At 52.6% G+C, this 27,186-nt stretch overlaps 1 protein-coding gene across 2 annotated transcripts in view; it reads left to right on the top strand.

Annotated features, from left to right (window-relative positions):
• Positions 1-26,487, top strand: part of Slc6a1 (solute carrier family 6 member 1) — a 34,247-nt gene extending 7,760 nt beyond the window's left edge. Inside the window, exons 1-16 of one of the 2 annotated variants that reach the window (XM_028863962.2) lie at positions 3,282-3,527; positions 10,255-10,304; positions 11,494-11,818; positions 12,133-12,264; positions 12,378-12,478; positions 13,548-13,657; positions 14,399-14,531; positions 17,218-17,352; positions 17,521-17,624; positions 18,140-18,264; positions 19,304-19,416; positions 19,638-19,769; positions 20,980-21,082; positions 22,585-22,685; positions 23,330-23,497; positions 24,261-26,487. In XM_028863962.2, the coding sequence (XP_028719795.1) occupies positions 3,488-3,527; positions 10,255-10,304; positions 11,494-11,818; positions 12,133-12,264; positions 12,378-12,478; positions 13,548-13,657; positions 14,399-14,531; positions 17,218-17,352; positions 17,521-17,624; positions 18,140-18,264; positions 19,304-19,416; positions 19,638-19,769; positions 20,980-21,082; positions 22,585-22,685; positions 23,330-23,497; positions 24,261-24,365 (1,977 nt within the window). In that variant the 5' untranslated portion in view covers positions 3,282-3,487 and the 3' untranslated portion in view covers positions 24,366-26,487. Of the gene's footprint in view, positions 1-3,281; positions 3,528-10,254; positions 10,305-11,493; positions 11,819-12,132; positions 12,265-12,377; positions 12,479-13,547; positions 13,658-14,398; positions 14,532-17,217; positions 17,353-17,520; positions 17,625-18,139; positions 18,265-19,303; positions 19,417-19,637; positions 19,770-20,979; positions 21,083-22,584; positions 22,686-23,329; positions 23,498-24,260 lie in introns of those variants that run through there. The other variant, XM_028863963.1, reaches the window with a different exon arrangement.
• Positions 26,488-27,186: the final 699 nt, after the last annotated feature.

Here is a 27,186-nt window from a genome sequence, read left to right as displayed (position 1 = left end):
TCACCGCCACAAAATTAGGTAGAGGGGAGGCAACTCCGAGGCTCGGGTCAGACCACGAAGAGGCAGAGCTGGCCCTGGGTCTCTCACGGCTGCAGAGAAAGCCTGGCAGAGGGGATGGAAACTAACTGCTGGGGTCTCAGGAGGGGTGGTCTTAGGGCCCTGCAAAGCTCTGGTTATCCCGAGTGACGAGGGCGGTGAATGTGAAGATTCTGCTGGACAGCCTGGACCAGGTCAACCCAAAGGAAGCGAACACCTGCACTCCACCAGAGCCAGAGGTGTCAACTTTGAAGTCACGTTTTCCACCATTCCTTTAGCTTCGTGGCCTGGGGCAAGCTATGCATCTCTGAGCCTAGGCATCCTCAGCTGGAAAAGGGGGTGGGGAGTGCCATTTCCCACCTCAGAGGAAATTACAAGATGATATACAGCATGCATGGTAGGTGAAGCCACCAGCTAGTCCCAACTGGCTCCCTCTATAGCAGCCGCCATCTGTCATTAGCCCAAGGAGAAAGACCAGGAGCAGGGGTCGCTGCTGCCATCTGTGAAGTTGCAAGAATGAAAGATGCCGAAGCCAGTACAGGTGCACAAAATGCTTGTCCCCAGGCTGGGACATCAGGAGAGCACACAAATGCCTCCATCCTCAGAAACAGGCACCGTGTTTTGCATGCTGTGTGCACCGTTTCCCTAAAGATCTGTGAGCACGCCACGCCGGAGGAGATGGGTTCTTTCCGCCAGCTGTGTAAATGACCACAGGCTGCAGGTCTTTTTGGAAAATATTCTCACCAGCACCATTTATGTCTCTCTCCTGAACAGCTGGCAAAATATATTTCTCTCCTGGATCAGAGAATGTGAGGGTAACACCTTGAGGAACCCCAGAGTGTATTGCTTGCATGCTGATAGGGATGTGAGCTGGCTGTCACCCCGTTCCTTCTTGGAAGTGGAAAGAGAGAGAGAGTGCTGGATTTGGGCATGTGGCCGTTTCAGGGGGAGTTGAAAGCAGGCAACCATTTTGTTCATGTTCATGAACCTATCTGAGCAGACCCAGTCCTCAAGATGAGGTTGTACCCTGTCTGGGGGTCCTCTGCAGTTGTTGGCTGACAGGATGGCAGGGTTGGGTTCCCCAAACTTCCTGAGTCTACAGTCAGGAGAGGGACAAGGGACTCACTCAATGGCAAATGAGTACTGTTTACATTTAGTCAGGATTTTGACAACATTCTGATTTTTGAGAAGTTCACTGAGAGAGTTTGAAATGATCAATCCCTCCCTGGGACTTCCCCAGCTCTTGTAATCTGTTGCATGTGGGTGAGAATTCCCAACATCTTTCCTCTGCTTGCTTTCCTACCAACATCTCAAAACATAAACAGTGTCAACCATCAAGCATTTTCTGTGTCCTAGGTACTCACCTCATTGTACTGTCCAAGTACAAGTCCTAAAATGAGATATTCTCTTTACACAGAGTGCTTATGTGACTAACGTTCAGCCCCACAGCATTATTCTTGGATTGTGACTCAAAAACAGGTTTCCCTGCTCCAAGTGCTGGGGTCTTGCTCTGCCCTCTCTGTCGTAGTTTGTGACAGACATCTGGTCACCCCGTGGCCCCCAGCAGCAGTCATTCATGGCTAGAGCTGACTTCACAGGACCTGCAGAATTTCTTCAGTCTGTATGCCGCCTTCCGGGATTCTTGCTCTGTCAGGATTTTCACTTTATAGGAGAGGGTGGGGACACATCGCCTGAAATTCCTCTGGAAAACCGAGGGGAGGAGTGAGCAGCAGATGTGCCGGTGAAAGTGAGCCTCTGATAGTCTTTATAAACATAAAATCAGCAGTAGACCCCAGAGCCTGGCCCTCAGTCAACTCTGAAAATACAGTCTCCTCTCATTCTAGGACAGGGTTTCTCAACTCATAGGTCTGGACCCCTTGGGGTGGGAGTGGGGGTGTCGAACAACCCTTTCACAGGGGTCGCCTAAGACCATTGGAAAACACAGATCTTTACATTAGGATTCATAACAGTAGCAAAGTTACAGTTATGAAATAGCCATAATGTTGTGGCTGGGGTCACCAGAACATGGGGAACCATATTAAAGGGGTGCAGGAAGGTTGAGAACCACTGCTCTAGGCATTCCTTTTTACCCTCTTGACTGAGAGCTTATGAAAAGAGGAATGAGATTTGTTTTTTTTTTTAATTTAATTTAATTTTATTTTACAATACCATTCAGTTCTACATAACAGCCACAGATTCCCTTGTTCTCCCCCTTCCTGCCCCCCTCCCCTTCCCCCCAGCCCACCCCCCATTCCCACCTTCTCCAGGGCAAAGCCTCCCCCAAGGACTGAGATCGACCTGATAGACTCAGTCCAGGCAGGTCCAGTCCCCTCCTCCCAGACTGAGCCAAGCGTCCCTGCATAAGTCCCAGGTTTCAAACAGCCAACTCATGCAATGAGCCCAGGACCTGGTACCACTGCCTAGATTTAGAAAGCAGAATGTCTCACATGCTTTTCTGAACTCCAGCACCCCGAGACACAGACACCCCCAGAAAGGGCCACCTCTACCCTCACCCTTCAACTACCACCCAGAGAAGCACTCCTCTGAGGAACCATGGTGGCCTTATGTATCTTAGGACTGCCAATCAAAAGCCACTTGGGGCCAAGCGGTCATGATCATGAGTAGAGGAGTTAGGGACAAGGTGAGAATAATGTCAAGGCTTAGCCCCCTCTCCAGGGGATGGAAATTCAAGTCTGAAAAGTCTAAGTAGACAACATATAACACAAACATATTTAACCCATAGACCACTGATTCCTGGGTGACCTTTGGTGACCTTGTTGCTGACAGTATGCCTCTGGAAGGGTAGGATAAAGCCTGTGGCATTGTTGGGGGGAGGTACCCCCAGTGTGGATGCTTGCCCAGGAACCTTGAAGCAGTCCCTGGCTACCTTCACTGCTGAGCTGTTCTGTGCCACCCAGACAGGCCTCTGCCTGGCCTCACTTCTACATGTGACTTACTAGAGATGTATTTAATTCAACTAGCCCTGGCAAGACTTTTTCTCCCAAAAATTTGCATTCTGCTAACTCCTGTGGGAGTTTCCAGCATTCTGGAAAAGGCAGAATGGTTATTTAACCCCATGGGCTCTCACAGTGTTTTTACAAGGCAGAGAGCCATGTGAAAGAGTGCCAAATGGTCACCCTGTCACTCTTTTCCTGGTCCCAGTTAATCCTTCCGGTGGGCTGAGCTCCGAGCCTTTGCAGAGGCAGCCTTGGAACAGAGGCCCTCCAGAGAACCTGCCTTCGCCACAGCAGGAGGCCAGGAAAGGAGAGGGGCTGACACCCCTAGCTCGCTTCTGCCAGGTTGCCTTGTGTCCAGTGCAGGACCAGAGGGCCAGGCAGCTGCCTGCATGGAGGTCTGGGTAGGGGGCTCAGCACCCCAAACCTAGCTAGGACCCACGGAAGAAATCAATGGCCCATGTCCTGAGGCTAAATTTGAATTCAGATCATTCCCCATGAATGACCTTGGGCTCCTGCAATCTCAGATTGCTTCTGGTGAGTGTGTGCTCCCTCCTTCCCTGGGTACTCAGGAAGGAGTACAGCCTGGGTCTGGGGGACAGGACTCCATTCTGCCTCCCTCTCCCCTTTTCTTCTCTCCTTGATCCTTCCCCCCAACCAAACTCCTTGCCATCATCTCCCTACCCTCTGCCTCCTCTTATTTTCCCTTCTCACCCTCCCTTAACCTCCTAACTCCACCCTCTCCACTCCTTCCTCCTTCACATCCATCCCCCATGCCCCCCTGCCCTTAGATCCAGGATGCTAATGCTGGGGTGGATAGGGAGAGCAGCAAGCATCCTGAGCTGGCACTCTTGGGGGCTACAGAGCATGCTCAGAGCCAGGGAGGGGGTGTGGTTCAGGGCTTTCTTTATAGGAAGCATCAGAGGGCTCCAGCATGAGGTCACTGGGTGGCGAGGACCCGGGCTGCATAAGAATCAGCATCTGAGATGCTGTCAGCAGAGCTGGAGACCATGGTCTGCAGCCCTGCCACCTCTTGTGGGTTCCTCCAGCTGGCCCCAGTGGGCTGGCATGGGAGTGTCTGTACCAGGGGCGGCGGCAGCTGCCACTCACCCAGCCTTTTGCCTTGTTTCCTGAGAGCCCCTCGTTAAATACTTACCAGCACAACACCGCTTTGAGGATGTATGCTTTCCTTGGTCCTTCCGGATGCAACTGGGGAGAACACACAAGCATTCAGTGCTGTGTGTGTGTGGTGCTGTAGGGACACAGAGTCCCATCCGTACAGATCTGGCACCTCCCTTACAGGGACCAGGCAATGGTGCCAAGTCCCCTCAGACCGGTTTCCCTGTGTGCTGGTGGCCCTGGGTCCCCACAGAGAACCATGCTTAGGAGCTTGGGCAGCCAGCCTAACCACCCTCTCCTGGACTTTTGCAGACTTTCTTTATCTGAGCCTCATTTCTACATCTGTGCAATGCGGATGTGGTGAGGAGCAAATGGCGTGGTACAGGGGATACACAGAACATGTTAAACACACGGAAGCTTCAGTGGATTGGGTCTGCAGCCCCACTGTAGGATAAACACCCCTTCCTGCACACAAAGCCCCGTAACAGCAACTGGCTGTGCCCAGGAAGGAATCCATGGTGCTGGTCCATCTGTGTTCATCTCTCAAATGTCCTGGGAGCTCTCTAAGGAGGCTGCAGACTCCATCTCGAATCTCATCCCCCAGTACCCAGCGTGGGACCTGGCTCACTCGATGCCAGGCAGATTAGATTGAAAATTGCCTCAACAAAATGAGGTGCACTCCCAGACACTAGATAATTAGGCATCAGAACGGGGTTTGGCAGGATGCCGATAGTGTGATTGAGAAAGGAAAAAGGATGAAATCAAAATGGGGAAGTGAGGGTCACTGGGAAGCAAAGCCCTGCCCCTCTGCTGGCACATAGAAGGAAACCAAGGCACGGAGAGCAAGGTGCTTGAGGCTACACAGCCAGGGAGGTGTGAGCTCAGTGCCCCTCCCCAGGGCTGGCCAGGTTGTGAGCTGAGAGCCAGGAGCTTCAGGAGAAAAGACTTTTATTAGAGCCCAGCTCTCACAGTCTAATGAAGGGTGCTAGCCAGACTGTCATGTTACCTCTCGTTCAAATCTTGACACACCCAGCTTCTGGCTAGGAGACCTTGACAAATCACTTCGTCTCTCTGTGCCTCAGTTTACGCTTCTGTGAAGTGGGATTGTTGCTAATTGATAGCTTAATAGTTATTCAGAGCAGCCACAGCTGGTTGTACATTTGATGCTGTTCTCACACAGGGTATTGGGGTACCTTCAGCTGCCTTCTGCCTGGAAGGACCAGAGCCTCCATTTCCTCTTCCTCTTACCTGGACAACTTCATCTCCCAGCAGCCCCAGCTCTCCCACTGTGGCCATACCAACTGGGATTGACTTTGGGGCTACGGAGCCTAAAGCCACAGAGAATTTACCCAGGCTTGAGACCAGGATGCACACCCTGAGGGGTACAGTAGGCCAGGCTCTGACTCCAGGGCCCAGAGTAAGCTCTGGGTGACCTGGGGTAGGTAATTTGGCCTCTTTGTGATATGGCATCATGTCTGCAAGACAAGACTATTGATCGTGTAGCTTTGGAGTATCTTACTCTTCCCTGGGCCAGACATGAAGCTAGAAACGACAATGCTACATGAGGGTTTTCTGTTGAGCTCTGAGAAAAATAACTTACTGGGACGCCCCAGTGGGGTGCAGGGAAAGCCTCGCTTCCAGTACTAGGGCTGCTGCTGACCTCAGGGTAGGCTGAGATGGTCAAGAGGTTTGCAGGTCTTGAGCGAGTGTGGGGAGAGTTCAAAGACTGGAAATATAAAGTCACTTCTGTGCTCTGATCCTGAGCTCATGCCAGCCTTCTCCGGGCTTTATGAAGATATTATATAAATGTGGTGTAGAGCCAGCCTAGACTGGGGAGGGAGCTTCTTTGGTCTCCTTATGTGTCAGCTGAAGGTCCAAGAATGGGGTCTGTTCTAGAGGTCCAGCTGGACACTCCCATCAATCTTGCCCAGAGCAGCCCTTTTCCCATGGACACCTGTGCACCTTTGGGACCTCACGTCCCCCTGGCCTGTCTCCCCTGGCTTGCTGTCATTGCTAGTTGCTCTCTAAGACAGTGTGTCGATGGCCGATCATCTCTTCGTGTGACAGTTGGAACTGCCCCTCATTGGCACATCTTGTGTGTCCTGGCTTCAATTCTCACCCCATTCTTTGAAGCCCAAGGCCAGCCCAAGCCAAATATCCCAACTAAATACCCTGCAGGGATCAGAAGGGAAGCCAGCCCCACAAAATCTGGGGTCCGTACATCACAGCTTCAAGCCCCAGTGCACTCGGGTCATACTACCTAGTCCCAGTGGTCACTGCTGCTGGCAGAGCCTCACTGTGCATAGCAAAGCTGGAACCGCAAAGCCCTCTGAGACCCCCCCAAAACCCCCGGGCAGCAGCCCCAGGCTGGCAGGCCTCAGTTTCCTTCTCTATCTGGGGAGTATAATAATCCAGCTTATGTAGCTGCAGTAAGTCTGGGCACTAGAACTGCTGGGACAAGCCTGGAATACAGTAGGTGCCCAATATATGCAGCGCTTCCATGACAGGATCCACGCACAGGGACTTTGGTACACAGCAGATGTCCCAAGGGTGGGCCTAGCATTTCTCTCTCAATCAGATAATAAAATGCATTGTTTCCTCTTGGCGCGAAGCCAAACCCAATATTAATTTCTTTCTTGAACCACCGCAGTTCTGAAAGAGATAAACGCAAGTGGGGTTATTACAGCCGCTGCAAGCCTCTGCCATTCCAGTAATTACTGAGCAGAAGGGAGGGAGCAAGGCTGAAGCAGCAGGGGGAGGGAGGGAAGGAGGAGAAGGAGGAGTGAGGAGAGGGGGGAAGGGGAGGAGGGAAGGGGAAGCTGGGAGCCAGGGAAGCGGGAGCAGCATTCAGGCCAAGCCAGTTGCTCTGCCTCCTCCGCCCCACAACTCCCGTGCTGGGACAATGGCGCCCCTGACTCTCCAGCCCTGGCTTCTCAGCCTCTGCCTACTTCCACCCACACCGGGCCTCTGAAGCCATGAGACAGAGGGAGATTGTCCTTCCGTGTGTCCCTGCACGCCCCTCTTTCACGGCTGGCTACCGCTTCAGCACTGGGCTGCCCATCTCTAGGCCACCCGCAGGCCCTGCTTCAGGGTGGAGCCCCAGTGGCCGAGACCAAGTCCCCAAGTCTCTCTCGGACTCTCAGATCGAGAGCCCCCGCCCACTTATGATACCAAAAAATAATAATAATTTGAACTGCGGCCTCTGCGACCTTGTGTGACGTGACCCCTGTCACCCCTCCACCTGGGTCTGTTCCTTTCTTGGCCTCTCTGCTGTCTTTCTAACACCAAGGGCTCCTTCCAACCTTGGGGTCTTTGCGCTGCTTTAGACACTGTGTCCCATGTCCCCGGGTGTCACGTTTCCAGCTAATAATTCAAACTGAATTTTGTGGTTGTTCTGCCCAAATAAAAGAAGCTCAAGGGCTTCTTCTGACCCATCTGCCACATCTGATCTAGGGCTTCCGCCTCCTCACCCCTTTCTTGCAAAGTGTCTCCGGTTGAGGGGCCCACAGAGCTCTTTGTGCTTAGCTGTTTTTGACAATGGGCCATCACTGAGACATCCACCACCCTTCTGCTCTCTTTCGTTAACTCCATCCTCTCAGTGAGCCTTCTGTCTGCCTGATCATATTACCTTTCTTACAACCAGTCTCTGTGTCCAGTACTCCAGTCCAGCTCCCCTCTCAGCCTCTGACAGGGATGAGCTGTGGACCTCTTCCTCTTCCAGCTGAGGTAAAGACCCACAGCAAAGAGACTCATGTGTTTACAGCTGGTGTTCCCCGATAGGATTGACAGGTGAATACCTGGGCTTTTGAAATGCTGAGACTCTGAGGGACCAGAGTCTCAGAGTGCCAGTCCCTCCATCCCTGTGTTGTCCCTGCTGGTATATTCCCACATGGATGCAGCCGGGAATGCTGGGTACAAACCATCAGTCCCCATGAAATGGTGAATGTCCACGTAGTGCCTGAGATTTTCTGAGCCTGTCAGCCACTGCGGGAGTTACTCTTCATGCCTCTGCACCTGGCCTGGCTGTTGTCACCCACCCATTTATCCAGATGGGGGTCAGAGAGGCGAGGCAGTTCTCACCCTACATGAGCAGGTGCTGGAGGGAGCCAAGGTCAGACTCAGCAATAAGGTGGCTTCCGTCACAGGCCAGTCAGTCTCTGCATCTCGAATCCTTCCCCTGGCACCGGTTCCATCACTCCAGCCTCCTTTGTTTATGTTCAGACATAGACATGAAATCACAGCTCTTGGCTCTGCAGCTCTTTCTCGGATGCTTGTGTTTGGATGAATCCATATACACATTTCCGGAAAACAGAAATGCCAGCCCGGCTCCCTCAGGGCCAGCTTTCCCAAGCAGCCCTGCCTGGGACCCCTGGGTTGGACTTGAGGACTTGCGGACTGCCTTTCCTGAGGACCCAAGGGGCCAAGGAGTCTGAGAGCCACATGTGACCATGGGGACCATCCTTGTTGGTCAGTGTTGCTGTCACAGAATGCCACAGGCCAGTGTTGGATCCTGACAGCAGCCTGGAGGCTCATGGTTCTGGAAGCTGAGAGTCTGTGGCAGTCTAGAGGCATCAGAGGGGCCTTCTTGTTAAATCTTCCTGAGACACGGCAGGAGGGAGGCCGAGAAGGTGGAATTCACTTTTGTAACAACCACTTCAGCGACAATGACATTGGTGGGAGCCTCGCCTCGCAACCAACCTGGCCACCTCTGAAGTGTCTCATTCAAGCCACAGTAGGGACACTGTGGCATCCCAGAGCAGAGTAGCTGGGCTAAAGAAACCCTGGAAATGCAAGCTAGAACATCAGCAAGATATCCTCTTCCTCCTCAGCGGCCAGTTGTCTCTGCCACAATTGAGTATAGGGTGGGCTGCCCATGATGCCTCGAATCCCCAAGTCTCTTTTTTCTCACACCAAGATCCCAGGGAAAGAATCTGATTGGCTAGCTTAGGCCACATGGTCAGACCTGGCCTGAGGTGATTGGATCGTTCTGAATAAATATGGCAGCCGGAGCCTACTGGGATAGACAGACAATGGGACAACTGAGGACACGGGTCACGAAAGATGTGAACCCATTTGGCTGTCTCGTCTGAGTCATCTGCATTTCTTGACGCCGTAACAGGCCTCGTCCACCTCCTGCTCTCTCCATCCCTGCCTCTCCCTGGGGCCACAGTTCTCCTTGATGTGGTCAGGCCCAGCCAGAATGGAGATGGACATTCAGGACAAGCCGATCCCTGTGCAGGAGGCTCAAACTGAGCAGGCCGCCTTGAGGAGAAGCGGGGGTGGCCGTGAGGTATTCTCTCTCATGAGGAGGACACAGTGGTGCCGGGTAACAGGCTGCATGTGAGGGGCTGAAGGCCTTGGACTGCACACAGGGCACCTGGGCCAGTCCTAGGCACAACGCCCGTGCTCGCCATGGCTTTTGCTCGTCTCCCACGTGGGAGTCAGGGAGCAGCACTTCCTTCCTGTGTTCCAGTTTATTCCAAGGGTTCCATAAGTTTAGTTTGTATCATTTTATGAAACAGTTTTTATAGAATGTTCTAGAAAAAAAAAGGTTAGCACACAAAGAAGAAAATATCTGCAAATGTCTGTTGACATGTTTAGGGGGTCAGAACTTTAAAGAGGGCCGCTTGAAGAGAGTTTTACGACCTCTGCCTTCCTCACACAAAAAACACAGGGTGCTTCCCTGTGCTCTGACATCATTTTTTTTATAATATTTCTGCAAGTTTATATGGAGGATGGAGAAAAATATCAGCTAGAATAAACTTTAATTTTGTATATTAAAAAAAAAAAAGAAAAGAAAATATCAGCCCAGTTCCTGACTCCCAGCAGGCCCTGAGCGTTGTCCCACCCCCGGTTCCTCTTTTCCGCCTGATAAAATTATGGAACACCCTGCCCATCGCCACAGCTGTCCTAACACAGCCCTCCCTGCATGCCTCCGCATCCGCGGGCCAGCTCTGTGCTGCATGGACTCACTCCAGTCACTCTGGCTGGGGACGCTCTGCAGTCACGCGCACAGCCTGCGCCTCAGCTGCTTCCCCCTGCCCGTTGCCTCCTGCCAACAGCCCAGCACCATTTGGTCTAGCCTGCACTATTTGGTCTAGCCTGCCCGCTCACCTCCTGCCTTTCTCCCCAATCTGTTCTGCAGGCTCTGCGGAGGGAGCCTTTAGGAGAGGGCACACTGCAAAGAGCCACCAGGTAAGATGAGCAACTGTGTGGGCCATCCTGCCAGCCAGAGGAGACTGGCCCCGTTGTAGAGATGGGGACACGGACGTTTAGAGGAATCGTGGGATGGCTCAGTCAGTAAAGTGCTTGAACTCAGAACCATGAGGCCCTGAGTTCATCCCTAACACAGTTGTCAACGGTCCCAGGCATGGCCACGTGGGCCTGTAACCTCAGAACTAGGAGGATGGAGATATAAGAATTGCTGCAGCTTGCTGGATGTTGGGGTAGCTGAAAGAATTATGAACTCTAGGTTCAGTGAGAGACCACATCTCAAGGGGATACGACTGGGGGTGACAGAGGAGGACTAGGGCTCCCAGCAGCCTCCTTTGGCCTTGGTGTGTGTTCCCAGAAATGCTTGTGCTTCCCACGCTCAGCCAGGCATGCAGGAGGGGTACACACTTGTAGTCCCAGCACTGAGGAGCCAGAGACAAGAGGATCCCCAGGACTTGCTGGCCAGCCAGCCTAGCCTAGTCTGTGAGTTCCAGGCCACCAAGAGACACTGTCTCAGGAATAATGGACAGCTGCTGAGGAATGTCACCCAAGGTTGACCTCTGCCCCACAAATGCACACACATACATGCACATGTGTGTGTGCACACACACACACACACAGGGCGGGGGGCGGGGGGGGGGTGGAAATCAGCTGGAATGTTAAGTCATAGTACTAGCACTCAGCTGGTAAAAGGCAGAACTGAACTCAGGACCCATCTGAGGACAGTTTTATACCCATGGTACCTCTTTAACAAGAGAGTGACAGAAGAACATATTGGGTGACCAAGGTCTGGTAAAGGTCATGTAAGCCATGGCTGTTCCTCAATAAGGGCAGGGTTAGTTTGCAAACATAAAAGTCTTTTTCTTTTCTTTCTGTTTGCTTTTATGAGATTCACTGTGTATCCCAGGCTGCCCTCATCATAACCCTCCATCCTCAGCCTCCCCAATGTCCTACCAAACATGGCTCCTTTCGATTTTCCCCTCAACAGCCCATTGAGAGATGTGCTGCTGTCCTTGTTTTAAAAGCTGGAGCAGAGCACAGAGAGATTGAAGTACTTAGGTAGAGTCACACAGCCCCCGAATGGTACAGTAGGAATGGGAACTCAAAGCACCTTCAGGGACCCCTCTGCCCTTTACCTGTAACCCACTCCATCCTCCTACAATGACCACAGGCCGCAAAGCTGCTGTCCACGTGGACCGGAGCTGACATCACACGCCCACCCACCAGGACCCCCGCCGCCAAGTTCGTGCTCCGAGACATGGCGACCGACGCCAGCAAGGTGGCCGATGGGCAGATCTCCACTGAGGTCAGCGAGGCCCCTGTGGCCGGCGACAAGCCCAAAACCTTGGTAGTCAAGGTGCAGAAGAAAGCCGGGGACCTCCCTGACCGGGACACATGGAAGGGCCGCTTCGACTTCCTCATGTCCTGTGTGGGCTACGCCATCGGCCTGGGCAATGTGTGGAGGTTCCCTTACCTCTGCGGGAAAAATGGTGGTGGTAGGTGGCCACCTGGTGACCTCGGGGCCAGGTCTTTGCATCTTCTGGGTCTGCCTTAAGGGAAGGGAAGGTCTTTGGGAACAGGTCCTATTTGTTACCTCTTATCCTCTGAGTTCCCTGGGGACAGTTGTCTATGGCCATGATGTCAGAAACTTCTGTCTCTTGCAAGAGCTGGGGTGCATTTTGAATGAAGGATGCCTTTGGGCCTGGCCCTGGCCCTGGGTGATACTTTCCAGGCGGGACACATGGGAATGGTGGGTGGGAGCCCAAAGCTGCTGGAGAGACTTGGGGCCATGAGTGTGTCTCTCCTCCAGGGGCCTTCCTGATCCCATATTTCCTGACGCTCATCTTTGCGGGTGTTCCTCTCTTTCTGCTGGAGTGCTCACTGGGCCAGTACACCTCCATTGGGGGCCTGGGCGTGTGGAAGCTGGCTCCCATGTTCAAGGGTGAGTGCCGGGGAGGCTGGGCATGTGGAGGGGGTCTCACCCAAGGTCCTCAGGGAAGAGGAAGCCTTGGATCCCTCCATATCTGGGCATGCCCTGTGTGGGTTCCACCCCAGGTGTGGGCCTCGCTGCGGCTGTGCTCTCCTTCTGGCTGAACATCTACTACATCGTCATCATCTCCTGGGCCATCTATTACCTGTACAACTCCTTCACCACGGTGAGTGGCTGCTGGTCAGGGCTTACATGGGCTCAGGGGATCCCCCCAGTGTGCTCCCTGGGTCAGTCCTTGAAAGGGAGATGGCTTGTCTCCTATAGTTTCTTCCCTAGCCAGCCACACTGAGAGCCTCCATCTAGCACTTCAGAGGCACCCCACAACTGGACAGTTGCCCCTTTTGTATGGACTCAGATGGCATGGGTTTGAATGCTCAGTACTATGTACCACCTGTGCGGCTTCAGGAATGAGCTTCTTCGAGAACTCACTGCTCCAGCATGTCTGTTTCTGAGACAAACCAAGGGAAGGTCTCGGAAACACTGGGATCTATGCTATATGTTCACAGCATCATGTTTTATAAGACCCACCATTCAGGGTCCCCAGGGAACACGTGTGACTGAATTGCATGTGTGTGTGTGTGTGTGTGTGTGTGTGTGTGTGTGTGTGTGTGTGTGTGTGTGTTGGAATATTACTCAGGCTTAATGAAGGAAGAAAGTCTGACCGGTGTACTGTGGGCATGAAACTTGAAGACAATAAGACCGTCACGGAGAACAGATGCTGTGTGATTCCACCGGCATGCGGTCCTTAAAGTGGTCAGATTCTGAGAGACAGGAGGCATCATGGGGGATCCATGAGGATGGGGAGTTAGTAAAGCGTTTCTAGAAAGTGCTGCTGCACAACATTGTGTGTGCTTCATGCTGCTGAGCTGCAGAAGGAACAGTGGTGAATTTTACACGGCCAATATGTGACCAGGAAAAAGGAGGAAATAAAAAGTGAAGCTCACCCCAGAAATCATGTATGAAGAGCCTAGAGCCAGGCTGGACATGGGACAGACCCTGTCTGCTGGGGTCACCCCTGTGGACACAGAGTAGCTTGGAAGCTGGTTCTGGGTGGGTGGGTTCAGATTTGGGTGGTGTGATCTTGTCTGCCTGCCCCTGAGAGCCGTTGGGAAGGAGAGGTGGGAAAATGGCTGTGAGCAGGAGCAAGGGGTGATGAGTGTGAGCAGGGTGAGTGGGGTCCCCTCTGGCTAGCTCCAGGGGCTTAGTGAAATCTGTCTGTGCCTCTGCCCTTGCAGACCCTGCCATGGAAACAGTGTGACAATCCCTGGAACACTGACCGCTGCTTCTCCAACTACAGCCTGGTCAATACTACCAACATGACCAGCGCCGTGGTGGAGTTCTGGGAGTGAGTGGGGACGGGGCACATGGCTGGGGAGGCTGGGCCAGCGGGGTGGCAACAGGGGGCTGGGGAGGTTGGGCCAGCTTGGTGGCAGCAGGTAATGTGGCTTCTCCTTCAGTCATTCATCCCTCACTGTTTCTTGACCAATTATTGTGTGTCAGGGTAATTAGAGATCTGAGCAACAGGAGCTGACAGCTTTAGATGGCTCAGACTGGCTGGGGATGGACAGGACAGGGAGATGGCCTGGACCAGCCTGCAGGAGGATGTGGCTGATTTCTATGACAGGTGGGATGGAGGAGTCAGTGGGACAAGAGAAGGAGTGTGTGTACAGGTTCCGTGAGGGAAGCAGCTACAGAGGGTTGCTAGGTGAGGGGCTGTGCTGAGAAGCAAGGGCGAGGTGTGGGGCTTAGGAGGTCTCGGTCATCTGTTCTCCAGACAAGAGGGTCCTGTGCACTACAAGGTCTCAGGCAGGAGAGTGACCACGTAGTCCTACCTGGGTCTTAGGAGGATCCCATGGGGCTGGGTAGAGCAGAGTAGAGGAGAAGACCCAGTAGCCCAGGAGTTAGAGTTGACTCCAACTTCTGGTACAATCTCCAGGATGAGTGTCATGGCCCCAAGGTCTCTGTCCAAAGTCCAAGGTCATGGTGTCACCAGGACCCCTGGGGGAAGGTATGGTCTGTGTTGGAGCCCTGGTCACTCACCTACTGCTGGCCCTGTGTGACCCTTTCCTCCTTCCTCTGTCCCCAGGCGCAACATGCACCAGATGACGGACGGGCTGGACAAGCCAGGGCAGATCCGCTGGCCACTAGCCATCACACTGGCCATCGCCTGGGTGCTTGTGTATTTCTGCATCTGGAAGGGTGTTGGTTGGACTGGAAAGGTAGGCAAATGTGTGCGTAATGGGGGCACACAGGAGAGGGGACAGTTTTATAGGAGGAAGTGTGTCCTGGGCCAGGGCCAGGACTCCTACAAGCTCCATCTAGCTTTAGTTAAGTTCCCTTCAGCTCTCTGTGCCTGGGTTCAGTCTTATGAAATGAGACGAGCCAGTGCCAGGGCCACAGATGCCACTGGGCTTGATGGAGCCATCGCTAGATGACAGGTGTTGTTTCAGGGTCATTGAATCAGCTTCTCCTGGCCCTTGTTCTGCGCCACCCTGTACCCAGTGCAGGGACCCAGAGATGCCATCCTCTGTTTTGACCCACGGATGAAGGGATGGATGGCAGGAGGCACACATCCCCACGTTCAGATCCCTGCATGATAGCTAGTTGGTTCTGTGACCATGGGCATGTCACCCTGTCTCCCTGAAACTCATTTTCCTCCTGTGAAATGACACATACCCAGTGGTTCATTGGCACCTGTCAGGATCTCCAGCATTATGGACCAACTTGTCATTTCCATCTCATACAAGTGCAGATGGGGACCAAGCTGGAGCATCTGGCTGGAGCCATCTGGGTGCTGACTCAGGAGGGTAGCTGGCCTCAAATCCTGTTGAAGAGTTTGGGGACAGAGTTAGAGGACTTACTCCTGACTCCGGTCTGAAGGGAGCAGAGGTGGTATGCACCCGTGGTGCAGTCTAGTAGGCCCCGGGACCCACTGGGTCCTCCGATCCTGTGCTGGAGTCGGGAGACTAGGGCAAGCAGAGGCAGGTGTCGGGCCCTTCCAGGCTAACTCCAGGAAGTAGAAGAGTGAAGGCTTTGTTCAGAGCTTCGGAGGAAAGTTAGAGCATTAGCTCCCCAGGGAATAGCTGTGTGTGCTTGGGCAAGTCACAAGACTCCTCTGAGCTTCAGTCTCCTCATCCGTTGGTGGCTGAGAGACAGTCTGTGCAGAATGCTGGCCAATGCCCTCTACGTGGAAACTTGGCATTTAATACCAGTTGTAACCATTGGTGGTGGTGGTGGTGGGGTGCCCAGAATTCTGGTTAGTTCTCAGGGACATAGAATGGGGGCCTCCCTCACTGTGTCATTTGGGGATGTTGACCCATCTGTCTGTTCTTCAGCAAGTTTCTATTGAACACCTCCTGTGTGCTCGGCCTCCTGCTGAGCATGGAGAATAGGGAAGTACAGACAGGAAATGTATTAGCATGGCCTGTGTCCTCATACAACCAGCTTCTTTGCTCATTGGGGTTGAAAATCATACCTGTTTGCTGGACAAACAAAAACAAGGCTCAGAGAAGGTAAAAAATTACCCTAAGTTACACAGCCCTGATGATTAGTGCTCTTTTTTAAGGTTTTTTTTTTTTCATGGTTTGTGGCTGCTTTTCCCAATACTGAGGGATGTCAGAGTCCAATAAGAAAGACAAAGGTAACTCAGGATCTACCCATGCTCATCCCCAATGGTGGGGGAGTCACATCAGACTTGGGGGCAACCAAGGTCACAAAGAAGATCAGTGCACAGACCAGTTTCTTAGTGATGGGTCTGACAGAAGACAGAGGCCACCATGCCCTGCCAGCTGCAGCTCCATTTCCAGAAGGTTCTTAAGCAAAGTAAGTCACAATCTAGGAAAAGTTGATGGTATTAGATTCAGTAATTGCACAGCTGTAAGTTTTCCCAAGCGTGAAATAACACTTTTTCAGATAAAAATTTGTATACAGACAGGTTCAGTGTTGCGTTTAGATCCCCGTATAGCTGGAAAGCCATAGGGGGAGCTGGCACCGCCCAGAGGACCTTCTGTAATTATAGATCGGTACTTCCTGAGACAGTGAAGCAGCGTTTAGGAACTGAGCAGGAATGAACCTAGCCTGTGTATTTTAGCCTCATATGTGTCAAAGAGGTGACTCAGTCATGTGAGCCCTTTTAGCAAGGACATGTGGCCAGCCACACAGAAAAAAATGAAGAACCAAAAATGTTACATGGTCGCCAGACATCTACAGAGAGTCCACTGAATGTCACAGACTGCTTTAAGCCTTGGGAAAGCAGAGATGTCAGCCATGTGTGGCCTGTCCCTCACCTAACTACTAGGAGCTGTCTGTGGGACCTTGTGTGCATGTCCACATGAACTTTAAACTTTCCCTGTCATCATATGTGTTACTTGGATAATGTAAATTAAAAAAAAAAAGTCAAAGTGGGGACTGGGTATGGTGGCACACATCTCTAATCTCAGAACTCCAGAGGCAGAAGTAGATGGCTCTCTGAATTCCAGGCCAGCCAGGACTACCTGATGAGATCTTATCTCAAAGAAAAACAAACAAAAAACCCCAAGCAACAACAACAACAAAAAAAAATTAGAGCTCACTCCCGTAACCCAAACACTCAGAAAGATGAGGCAGAAGGATCACTGTGAGTTTGAAGCTAGCCCTGAGCTTCACAGAGAATCCCAAGCCTCTGACAGGGGTGGAGGGGGAGGGAGGCGTCTCCTTTGCAGACAGGCACCAGCCTCATACACATGGGAGGGACAGAGGGAGGAAAGAGAGAAGACAGGAATGGCAGAGTGGACACTGAGCCAGCGCTGGAGACTCCATGGAGGGGCTCCAGAAAGGTGGGCATGCCTAGCAGTGTAGGAATCCATGTCAGGGGGTTCGGATCTGGTGCTGCAGAGCAGCTGCAGCCCTACGGTCCTTTGCTACTAGGTGGTCTACTTCTCTGCCACGTACCCCTACATCATGCTCATCATCCTGTTCTTCCGTGGAGTGACGTTGCCTGGGGCCAAGGAGGGGATCCTCTTCTACATCACACCCAACTTCCGCAAGCTGTCAGATTCTGAGGTGAGCGCTCCACCCTGCCCTGCCCTGCCACTGGGTCTGCACGCTGCAGCCACCAAATACCTGAGCGCGTCGAGCATGTCCGGTGGAGCTGAGAACTCCTGGGTGGGCGAGGCTGCGATGATGATTCTGTACTTTATCGGTTCTGAGGTTCTCATCCTCTGCCCACAGGTGTGGCTAGACGCAGCCACCCAGATCTTCTTCTCCTATGGGCTGGGCCTGGGGTCCCTGATTGCTCTTGGAAGCTACAACTCTTTCCACAACAATGTGTACAGGTGTGAAGGGGTGGGACGGGAGGCTTCCTTCCTGACCAAGCCCCTGATCACACCTTCCTGGGAGAGGCACATTGAGGCCACGCCCCTGGGAATGCTTGCCAACCCCTCTGCCTCCTTGCCTACCCGGGTAATGCACACCTCTCTCGGGGCACTCTCCTCTTGTCACACACTGGAGGCCAAGCTGTCCATCTAAGACTACATTCCTTGTGGAAACCTAGCCCCGAGGCCATGCCTTCTGTAGTCACACCTACCCTGGCTATTTACATATTAGGTCCCTCTTTACCCTCTTAGGTGATCCCTTCCTTCCTTCCTTCCTTCCTTCCTTCCTTCCTTCCTTCCTTCCTTCCTTCCTTCCTTCCTTCTCTACCCCTGCCTGTCTTGCTCTGGGCCTGCCCTTCTAGGGCCACCAGACCCTCTTCCAGAGCCTTCTTTCCTTCCCTCGGAGGTCACTGCCTCTGGTCCCACTAGCCCGCAGTCAATCCCCCCTCATCTCACGGCCCCACCCTGCTCTTCAGGGACTCCATCATCGTTTGCTGCATCAACTCCTGCACCAGCATGTTCGCTGGTTTCGTCATCTTCTCCATCGTGGGCTTCATGGCTCATGTCACCAAGAGATCCATCGCTGATGTGGCCGCCTCAGGTTAGTGCTTTACCTGGGGAAGGCAGATCGATCCTGCCATGACGGTATGGGTTGTCGTGAGGATGTGTGTGGGTCCAGCTGGGATGTGGTCACCTCCATGATACAAAGCTCTTCACGCTAGATTTTTGCCATAGCTCTAAAAACACTGTCACTGTGCAGGTTGTACCCACTCTGCTCCCCTGGTTAGTAGTACCAAAGCCAGGAAGACCCTCAGTGCCTGGCCCCTTTCCACTTTGGGCTGTGCAAGCCCCAGCAGGAGGGACTTTGTACCTGGGGGAGACCCCTGAGGTTCAGGGATGGGATGTGACTTGCCCCTTGTGGAATTGGGTTGGTCATGCTCTCTGATGAGGTTCCTGTCTCACCCACAGGGGAAACTTCTCCTCTAATCCCACTTCCCTGGAACTCTCCAGACTCTCACTTCCCCACTCTGCCCCAGGGCCACCCTCAGGAAGATTACAGTATCCTCACAGGAGGTTTCTCCTCAATTCTTAGACATCCCCTCTGGGGCCTCCAGACCTACACCCACCCTTCCAGGCCCCAGACAGACGTCCCACATCTACTCCACCCTGTAACTTCCCACCTCATGAAGGCTTCAGCTGCCCTAGGCTGAGCAAAAGCCTCGGCCTCCTCCCACCTTCCTCCCACCCTCCTCCCACCCTCCCCCAGCTCTCCACAAGCCATCATTTCCAGTGTCTGTCCCCCACCTGCCTCCTTCATGTCTCTCCATCCAGCCTCTCCACACCTGCACTGTCCCTGGCACTGGCCAGGTCCCGTGGTCTCTCCCTGGAGGGTGGCCACAGCTCTGTACCACTGTCTGTCTTCCCTCTCAGTACTGGCTCTCACTGCTTCCTAAGGGATGGCAGTGCACACACAAGGTTACCCAGAGGATGAGCTGAGATCAAAATGAGCAAGTGATAGTGTGTGGGGTGTGCTGGGTGTGCAGTGTGCCGAGTTGTCAGGTGTGCCGGGTGTACTGGTGTGCCAGGTGTGCCGGTGGCACTCAGCTTTTCTCTTTCCTCTGTTTTGTCCTCCCCACCAGGCCCTGGGTTGGCATTTTTGGCATACCCCGAGGCTGTGACACAGCTGCCCATCTCTCCCCTCTGGGCTATCCTCTTCTTCTCCATGCTGCTGATGCTGGGCATCGACAGCCAGGTGAGCTCCTCCCCGCAGCACCGTGAGGACCCCCATCAGGACCATCCTGGTCTTGATGAGCCCCTGCAGTGCCTGGGGAGGCCTGACCCCAGCCTATCCTAGCCCTGCTGTCTGGTTATAGGCCTCCTGTCTTCCCCTACAAGGCCAGGTTTTCCGGGTTGGTGGTGGGTGGGTAGAGGCTGGCTGCAGCAGGTGGCTGACCCCATGCTTTTCCCAACAAGTTCTGTACCGTGGAGGGCTTCATCACTGCCCTGGTGGATGAGTACCCCAGACTCCTCCGTAATCGCCGGGAGCTCTTCATTGCTGCTGTGTGCATCGTGTCCTACCTGATCGGCCTCTCTAACATCACCCAGGTAGGCCCGCCAGCATCTGACACGCCGCTGATTTTCCCCAGCACTTGCTTGGCACATCTTTTCAGGCCAGGAAACACGTTCGCTCCCAAGACCCAAAGCTCTTCAGCCCTCGGGCCTCCTTCCTCCGGGTTAGCCTATGCCACCGTCTTTGTCTCTGCACTGAGCGCCCGCACGCCAAACCCTATGAGATCCACGGGGTCCCAGACTGATGGAAGAGGCAGAATTTGAACGAGAAAGTATAGGGTACATCTAGAGAATGTAGCCGTCTAGCCACACCACCTGCTCTCTGGAGGAAGGGAAGGGGGTGATGAGGGGATAAGGGGAATGAGAAGGTGGAGAGGATGAGGAGACGGAGGGGATGCATGAATGGAGGGGTGGGGGGATGAGCTTGCAAATGCTCACAGAAATGAGTCAGAGTCAAGTCAGGAGAGGGGTCTCTGACAGGGACACACACCAAGGCCCTTCTGTTTATCTCAGAGAGAAATGCCATGCACACCCGCTGTGGGATGGCATGACCCCAGGATTCATCAGTTATCATGATGGGCACTGCCGTGTTGGCTTTCTGGAGGGGTGTGTTTTATGGGTCAAAACTAACTGGTTTAGTAGCTAACTTCTTTCTGAGAGAAGCACCAGGAGAGAAATGGATAGGAGGATGAAGAGACCAAGGTAGAAAGGAGAGGCCTCTCTAAGCAAATGACCCTTGAGCTGAGACTTAAGAGATGAGGCAGGGCCACTGCCGGGGTGGGGGTGAGGTGGGTCTTAGGGAGCAGGCAGAATGGACACGATGGCCCTGCTGTAGGAATGCATCTGGGGAGCTGGAGAGACGGGAGAGGCCACTGTGGTGGAGGCAGAGAGCGGGAGGGTGGATGGAGCCGTCAAACCAGGCCTTGCAGGCTTTGCGGTCAGATTTGATTTAAAATGATAGCTTTAGTGTGAGTCGGGAGGGGGGTTAAGCAGGAAAGAAGAATCGCTGATATGTGCTGGGGATGACTCCGCTGCTCTCCAGGCCTACTCAAAGCCCACTGGAAATGGTGCACCTCCCCCACCACCCAGACAGTGAGCAATCATAGACCCCAAGTGCTGGCCTTACCCTGCCCTCGAGCTGTCCTGCTGTAGTGTGCCTGACCCCAGACTCTTCCGGCTCTTGGGGCTGGGGAAGTGTGTGCAATGATGGAGCTATGTCTGCACTTTATCCCTTTGTGTCTTTCAGGGGGGCATTTATGTCTTCAAACTTTTTGATTATTACTCTGCCAGTGGCATGAGCCTGCTGTTCCTGGTTTTCTTTGAGTGTGTCTCCATTTCCTGGTTTTATGGTGAGAACCAGCCCTCTTCCCTCATTTATCCATCTATCTATCCATCCATCCATCTACCCATCTGTCCGTCCGTCCATCCATTCATCCATCCATCCATCCATTCATTCATCCATCCATCCGTCCATCCGTCCATCCACCTATCCATCCACCCATCCACCTATGCATCCACCCACCCACCCATTCATCCATCCATCCATCCATCCATCCATCCATCCATCCAATCACTGTTCATTAATAATATCTTGACTATTAAACCGTTATTTCGCCTTTATAACACTTCCACAAGCTTAGTTAACACAGGCGCTAGCTACCCTGTTTAGAAAGTGTGGCTGGGACAGCTGAATATACTCATTTAAAATGCAAGCCAGGGGATGCAGAGATGGCTCAGAGGTTAAGAGCACTTGATGCTCTTGCAGAGGACCTAGGTTCAGTTCCCAGCACCCCCGTGAAGACTCACAACCTCCCGTGACCCAATTCCTTCTTTTGGCCACTACAGACACTGCATAAATATGGTGCATACATATATGTAAACAAACACTTATACACATAAAACAAAAATCAGTCTTAAAAATTTAAATGCAAGCCATCATAACTTCATAAATTTGAGGATGAAAAGATTGGTTTGAAATTTTACCAGGGAGCTGGTGAGATGGCTTAAAAACGCTTGCCACCAAGTCTGGCAACCTGAGTTCAAGTCCCTGAACCCACCTGTGGGGTAAGCTGTCACAAGTTGTTCTCTGACTTCCACATGTGCCTCCCACACACACAAACAAAATAAATAAATGTGGGGAAAAAAAGAAAAAATTTATCTGTAGAACTATACAGTTTTTAAAGATGTACTTCATGACTGCAAGACTATGTATGATTACAAGTGTGAACTATTTTAGAGCAAATCACAAAGGAAGAGTCTAATTTATTTGTGTCTTGTGGGGTCAGAGTTCCCCAAATGACTGCCTGGGAGTCCAAAGATGTAAGAATGTCCTTCCCAAATGCCAGCTGTCTCGGCAGGATGTGCCTTCCGAAAGAGTCCTCCACCTGCACCCCATCACCCTCCTCCCAGTCCTGTCCCCTCCTCCCTCCTACTGGGTCGCCCTGCTCTGCGGCTTTCCACGGTGAGCAGTGACCTGCTCCGTTCTGAGGGCTTCGGGTTTTCTTGTATCATTATCATTGATTTACTAAATTTGGAGTTTCTTACAATAAGTTTCTCACGGTAAGACCACCACGGGGAAATGTGCCCCTGGTAAAGCCACTGAAGGCGTGGCTGGGACAGGGTCTGGGGGAGGGGTGCTAGGCAGGCGCATCTTTACACACTTATGTGTTCTGGTGCTATAGGAATTGATTAAGACTAAAGCACGTGTCCCACGTAAGAAACGAGGACACTGGGGTTCATAGGAGTGAGGGGATTTGCTCATGGCCGCCCCTGGAAGAAGTGATAGAACCGGGTCCTGGACTACTGTCCTGGAAGCTCTCCCTGCCTTCTGCTTCTTCCTCCAATGTCACAGGTGTCAACCGCTTCTATGACAACATCCAGGAGATGGTTGGCTCCAGGCCCTGCATCTGGTGGAAGCTATGCTGGTCCTTTTTCACACCCATCATTGTGGCGGTAAGGATGGGGCTTGACTAGCCACTGGGATGAGGCTAGCCCATGGGGATGAGGCTAGCCCACTGGGGTGCAAACATCTCAAGTCCCTGAAGAAAACTTTTAGGAGTAAAGGCAGGATAAAGCTCTCCAGGTCTCCTGCTCCCCCTGAAGTAACACTTCCCCCTACTGTTTGCTGGACATCTGTGTCAAGCCCTGCTCGGGAACAATCGCATGACTATCCTCACAGCCTCAGCTAACCAGAATGTTGTCCTGAGTCACCAAGAGAGAATTGAGCTGGCCCAGCTCAGGCTAACCCAGGAGCCCAGGTTCCTGCCATGCAGAGGCTTCTCTTCCTCAGCAAGGCTCATTCCATCCTGAGGAGTGATGAGGTCCTGAGAGCCCTGGCAGGGGCACCTCGGGTCCTTGAGATGGGGACTGGGCTGCCGCCCGCCTATATTGTGCCCTGTATCATGGTGACCTGGAGAGGCCATCCAGCCCACATTACTGGCTAGCGTGCAGGCAAGGACCTCCTCTCCAGGCCTTTTCCAGAAAGGGGGTTCTGCTTTAATGCCTCACCTGCACAGTGGCAGAATAGCTACAATGGAGGTAAGGCCTTGCTTGGTCCAGACCCCGGAACTGACCATCATGCCCTTCCCCATCCACAGGGCGTGTTTCTCTTCAGCGCTGTGCAGATGACACCACTTACCATGGGAAGCTACGTTTTCCCCAAATGGGGCCAGGGCGTGGGCTGGCTCATGGCCCTTTCCTCCATGGTGCTCATCCCCGGGTACATGGCTTACATGTTCCTCACCCTAAAGGGCTCTCTGAAGCAGGTAAGGCCTTCTGCAACCCGGGGGAGCTCAGGGTCTAGTTGAGAAGGCCTGAGTCGGCAAGCCAGTGCCATTTAGAGTGACAGAGCCCACCTCTGAGGCACTGGGAACCTGCCTGGGTGGAGGAGGATTAGGGTGGCCTCCTGGAAGCCTGAAGATAAGTCAATCTAAGTGGTGGACGCAGGAAGAATGTTCTTAGAAGGGAAGGATGGGAAGCTGGTACGAAGGTCAAGAGGTCAAAGTGCCATGAGGTAAGCTGGAGGGAGATCAGTGTGGCTGGGAGGAGGAAGGGGGCGGGGCCAGAGTAAGCTGTGTAAGAATCTGAAAGGAAGGCTGTGGCAGGCAGAGGAACAGCATGTGCAAAGGCCCAGAGGAACAGAAGAGGGCAACGTGGCTGAAGTGGCTGAGGAGGGGAGACGTGGAGATGGGCAGACACTGGAGTCTGAGAGGTGGCAATGGCCAGCTGGGGAGGGCCTAGTGGGATCTGGCTTTTACACTGGATGAAATGGGGTCCTGAAACATGGAGGGGGGCATTCTGACCAGCTTCCTGCTGCTGTGCTGAGGATGGAGGGGAGACGATGTCAAGACCAGTCAGGAGCCTCTGGGTCACGCAGATGAGAGCAGGGTGTTCTGGCCAGGTTGCCTCCACCATGTGGGACATTTGGCTCTCTAGTGAGGAGGCTGGAACTGGATTTGGTGGAGGAAGAGGGATGGGAGGGGCTGGTCCCCACTGCAAGGGCTGGTCACCACCACCCCCTGTCCACAGCGCCTCCAGGTCATGATTCAGCCCAGTGAAGATATCGTGCGCCCCGAGAATGGTCCTGAGCAGCCGCAGGCTGGCAGCTCAGCCAGCAAGGAGGCCTACATCTAGGGGGACAGCCCCCTCGTCACCCCAGCACTGGCACCCTGGCCTGGCTGTACCCACACCCCTTGAAGACTGAAGATGCTCTCTGTCTCCACCTACCTCAAGGGGCAGGTCCAGACACCATCACCATGCAGAGAGGGGAGGTGGGGGACAGTCTGCCCCTGGGTGGGCCCTTCCTGGGCAGCCACCCCCGGGGCCTTTCACAGAGGCCTGGTGACTTTTCCCTCAGGCCCCACAGCAGGAGCAGGTCGCTGGCCTTTGTAACTGCCACTGTAGCTCATTTTTTATGCTGCCAGAGAGGGTGACAGCTGAGGCCACACACTCCTGGCTTTTAGTCATATTCAGACTGTTGCCCTGTGCCCCAACCGTAGACTGTTACCCAGACTTTCCTGTCCACCTTGGCTCTCCGAACTGATCACGGACCGGGGTGACGACATTTTGTTCGTGGCCAGTCTCTTTCCTTCTCGATTTCTCCTTCCCGAGGCAGCTTCACAGGTCCACCCCCAGACATCTCTGTGGCTGTTCACAGAGCAGTACGGAGAGGGTCCTCTGTCCCTGTGACCCTGTGACCCGGGCAGCTCAGTGCCCCCTGCCCCACCTCCCCAGGTGACATTAACAGCAGCAGCCTATCCAGAAGGGCCCTGTGTGCTGAGAATTTTAAAAAAAAGCCACAAGCACAATTGCCTTTTTCTGGTCCCCATTCCAGGACTTTCCCCAAGCGGGAGCTGTGGTTCTTCCAAGCTGCCCCATTTTGCACAAACAATGGCCAAGGAAACCAAGGTCGGGGTTCTAAATTAGGACCCATCCAGCTGGCCCTGGGTTCTCCCTTAGATTACCACTGCCACTCTGTTCTGCTGTCCTCCTCACCTTTCTGAAAATGCCTCAAATCTATATGACCACTAATGGCGCAGGCATAATCCAGAGGCTCTGCCCACCCTACCCTGACACTGAGCTTCCCTCGCTAACCTGCTCCAGAGGGAATGTTACATGACCCTTCTGGCCTTGGGCTCTGTGTAGGTGAAGCCAGTGGCGACAATTTCTGGAAAGTTCCAGCAGCTCAGCCTCTTTCCTCTGCCAAGAGGATGGGCTCCCATGTAGCAAAGCGTATGTCTTGTCCCGTAGCTCCTTAGCTTGATAGCTCACAAACTGTGTTTATGACTAATCCTTAATAACTATGGTGAATAACTGTGACCGTGGGTTTTTTTTTCTGAATTTCTTGTCCTTCTCATCCAAAAGTGACCAGCACACCAGTTCTTGCAATAAGCTATCCCTCAGAGCATTAAGCACACTATAGAGAATGCAAACATGTATGCACATAGAAATGCACACACATGCACACCCATCCTCACATGTGGCATTTAGCATCCCGTGTGATATTGTGTAGGCAGTAGGCAATCTACCAGCTCTTCTCGAAGACACCTGTAAAGGGGTCATGTGATTGAGGAATCGGCCTGCTCGGTGGAGACTCTGTGACCAGCTTGCACAGGTGCCTGTCATCAGAGTCCCGGGTGTGGAATGCAAGGACCCTCCACTGTGTCTCGTGGCCCCGCCCCTCCCCCAGCTGTGTATGAAGCCCTTTAGGATGAGGGCAGGAAATTCCCTTCTTGCTGCTTGCTGTTCTTAGATGTGAAACTGAGAACGTGTATTTCTGAGATAAATGCAGTCTATTTCATGTCTGTAAGCACCTCTGAGATGTTTGGCAAGAAATCCCCCGATTTCCACCCAAACTTACCTTATAGAGCACAACATTAAGGGTCGTAAATTACTGTGAGAACTGTGAATATGTGTAACTTTTCTTTTTTAGTTTTTTGCCCAGAGGGAAAAAGATAATTGTATTATCATATATGCTTTTTTTTGCAATAAGGATTTATTCTCAGAACACCAAGTAAATTTATCTCTATATAAAAAGTATATGTAATATATGACTATTCAGACTATATACAGAGCCTGTTTTAAAAAATTTACAGTATTATTTAGTAAAATTATCTGTTCTATGGACCAAATGTAAAATATTTATACATGAAGATGTGTTTTAAATGTCTATAAATGATATCACAACTAGAGCACGGGCGTTATGTAAGTTTCTAAGAATTTAGAGGAAAAATAATAAAGGTTCTATGATATTCACTGTATTAGTTACTTTTCTGTTGCTGTGACAAAAATACCATGACCAAGCTTACAAAAGAAAAGGGTTAAAAGCCCAGGGTGGCACACACATAATCCCAGCCTTCAGGACACTGAGGCGAGAGGATCCTAAGTCCAACATAGCCTGGGTCTCATAGAAGGTTTGAATCTAGCCTGGACTACATAGACCCTGTCTCAACAAAAAAGACAGCCAAGGATTTTTCTTTGTTTTAAAGTTTTTATTACAGTTTTGGTGTGTGTGTGTGTGTGTGTGTGTGTGTGTGTGTGTGTGTGTGTGTTTGTGTGTGTGTGTTTGTGTGTGTGTGGTTTTGTGTGTGTGTGTGGTTGTGTGTGTGGTTGTGTGTGTGTGGTTTTGTGTGTGTTTGTGTGGTTGTGTGTGTGTTTGTGTAGTTGTGTGTGTGTGTGTGCGTGCGCACACGAGAGCAATGGACTTGGGGGTGTTGGTCGTTGTTTCTTCCTTCACCATATGGGTTGGAGGGGATCAAACTCAGGTCGTCAAGCCCAGGGCCAGTTTTCTATTGTTTTGTTTGCACGTCTACTTATTTAGTGTGTGTGTGATTGTGTGTGCATGTGGAGGTCAGAGGGCAACTTTTAGAAGTTGCTTCTCCTGAACCATGTCCGTTCTGGGGGTTAAATTCAGGTCATCAGACTTACTGGCGAGTGTTTTTAAATGCTGAGCCCA

This window comes from Peromyscus leucopus, chromosome 3 (assembly GCF_004664715.2).
Source record: "Peromyscus leucopus breed LL Stock chromosome 3, UCI_PerLeu_2.1, whole genome shotgun sequence".
Taxonomy (NCBI): Eukaryota; Metazoa; Chordata; class Mammalia; order Rodentia; family Cricetidae; genus Peromyscus; species Peromyscus leucopus.
The sequence above is the reverse complement of the archived record's forward strand: the minus strand, read 5'-3'. Positions and strand labels throughout refer to the sequence as shown.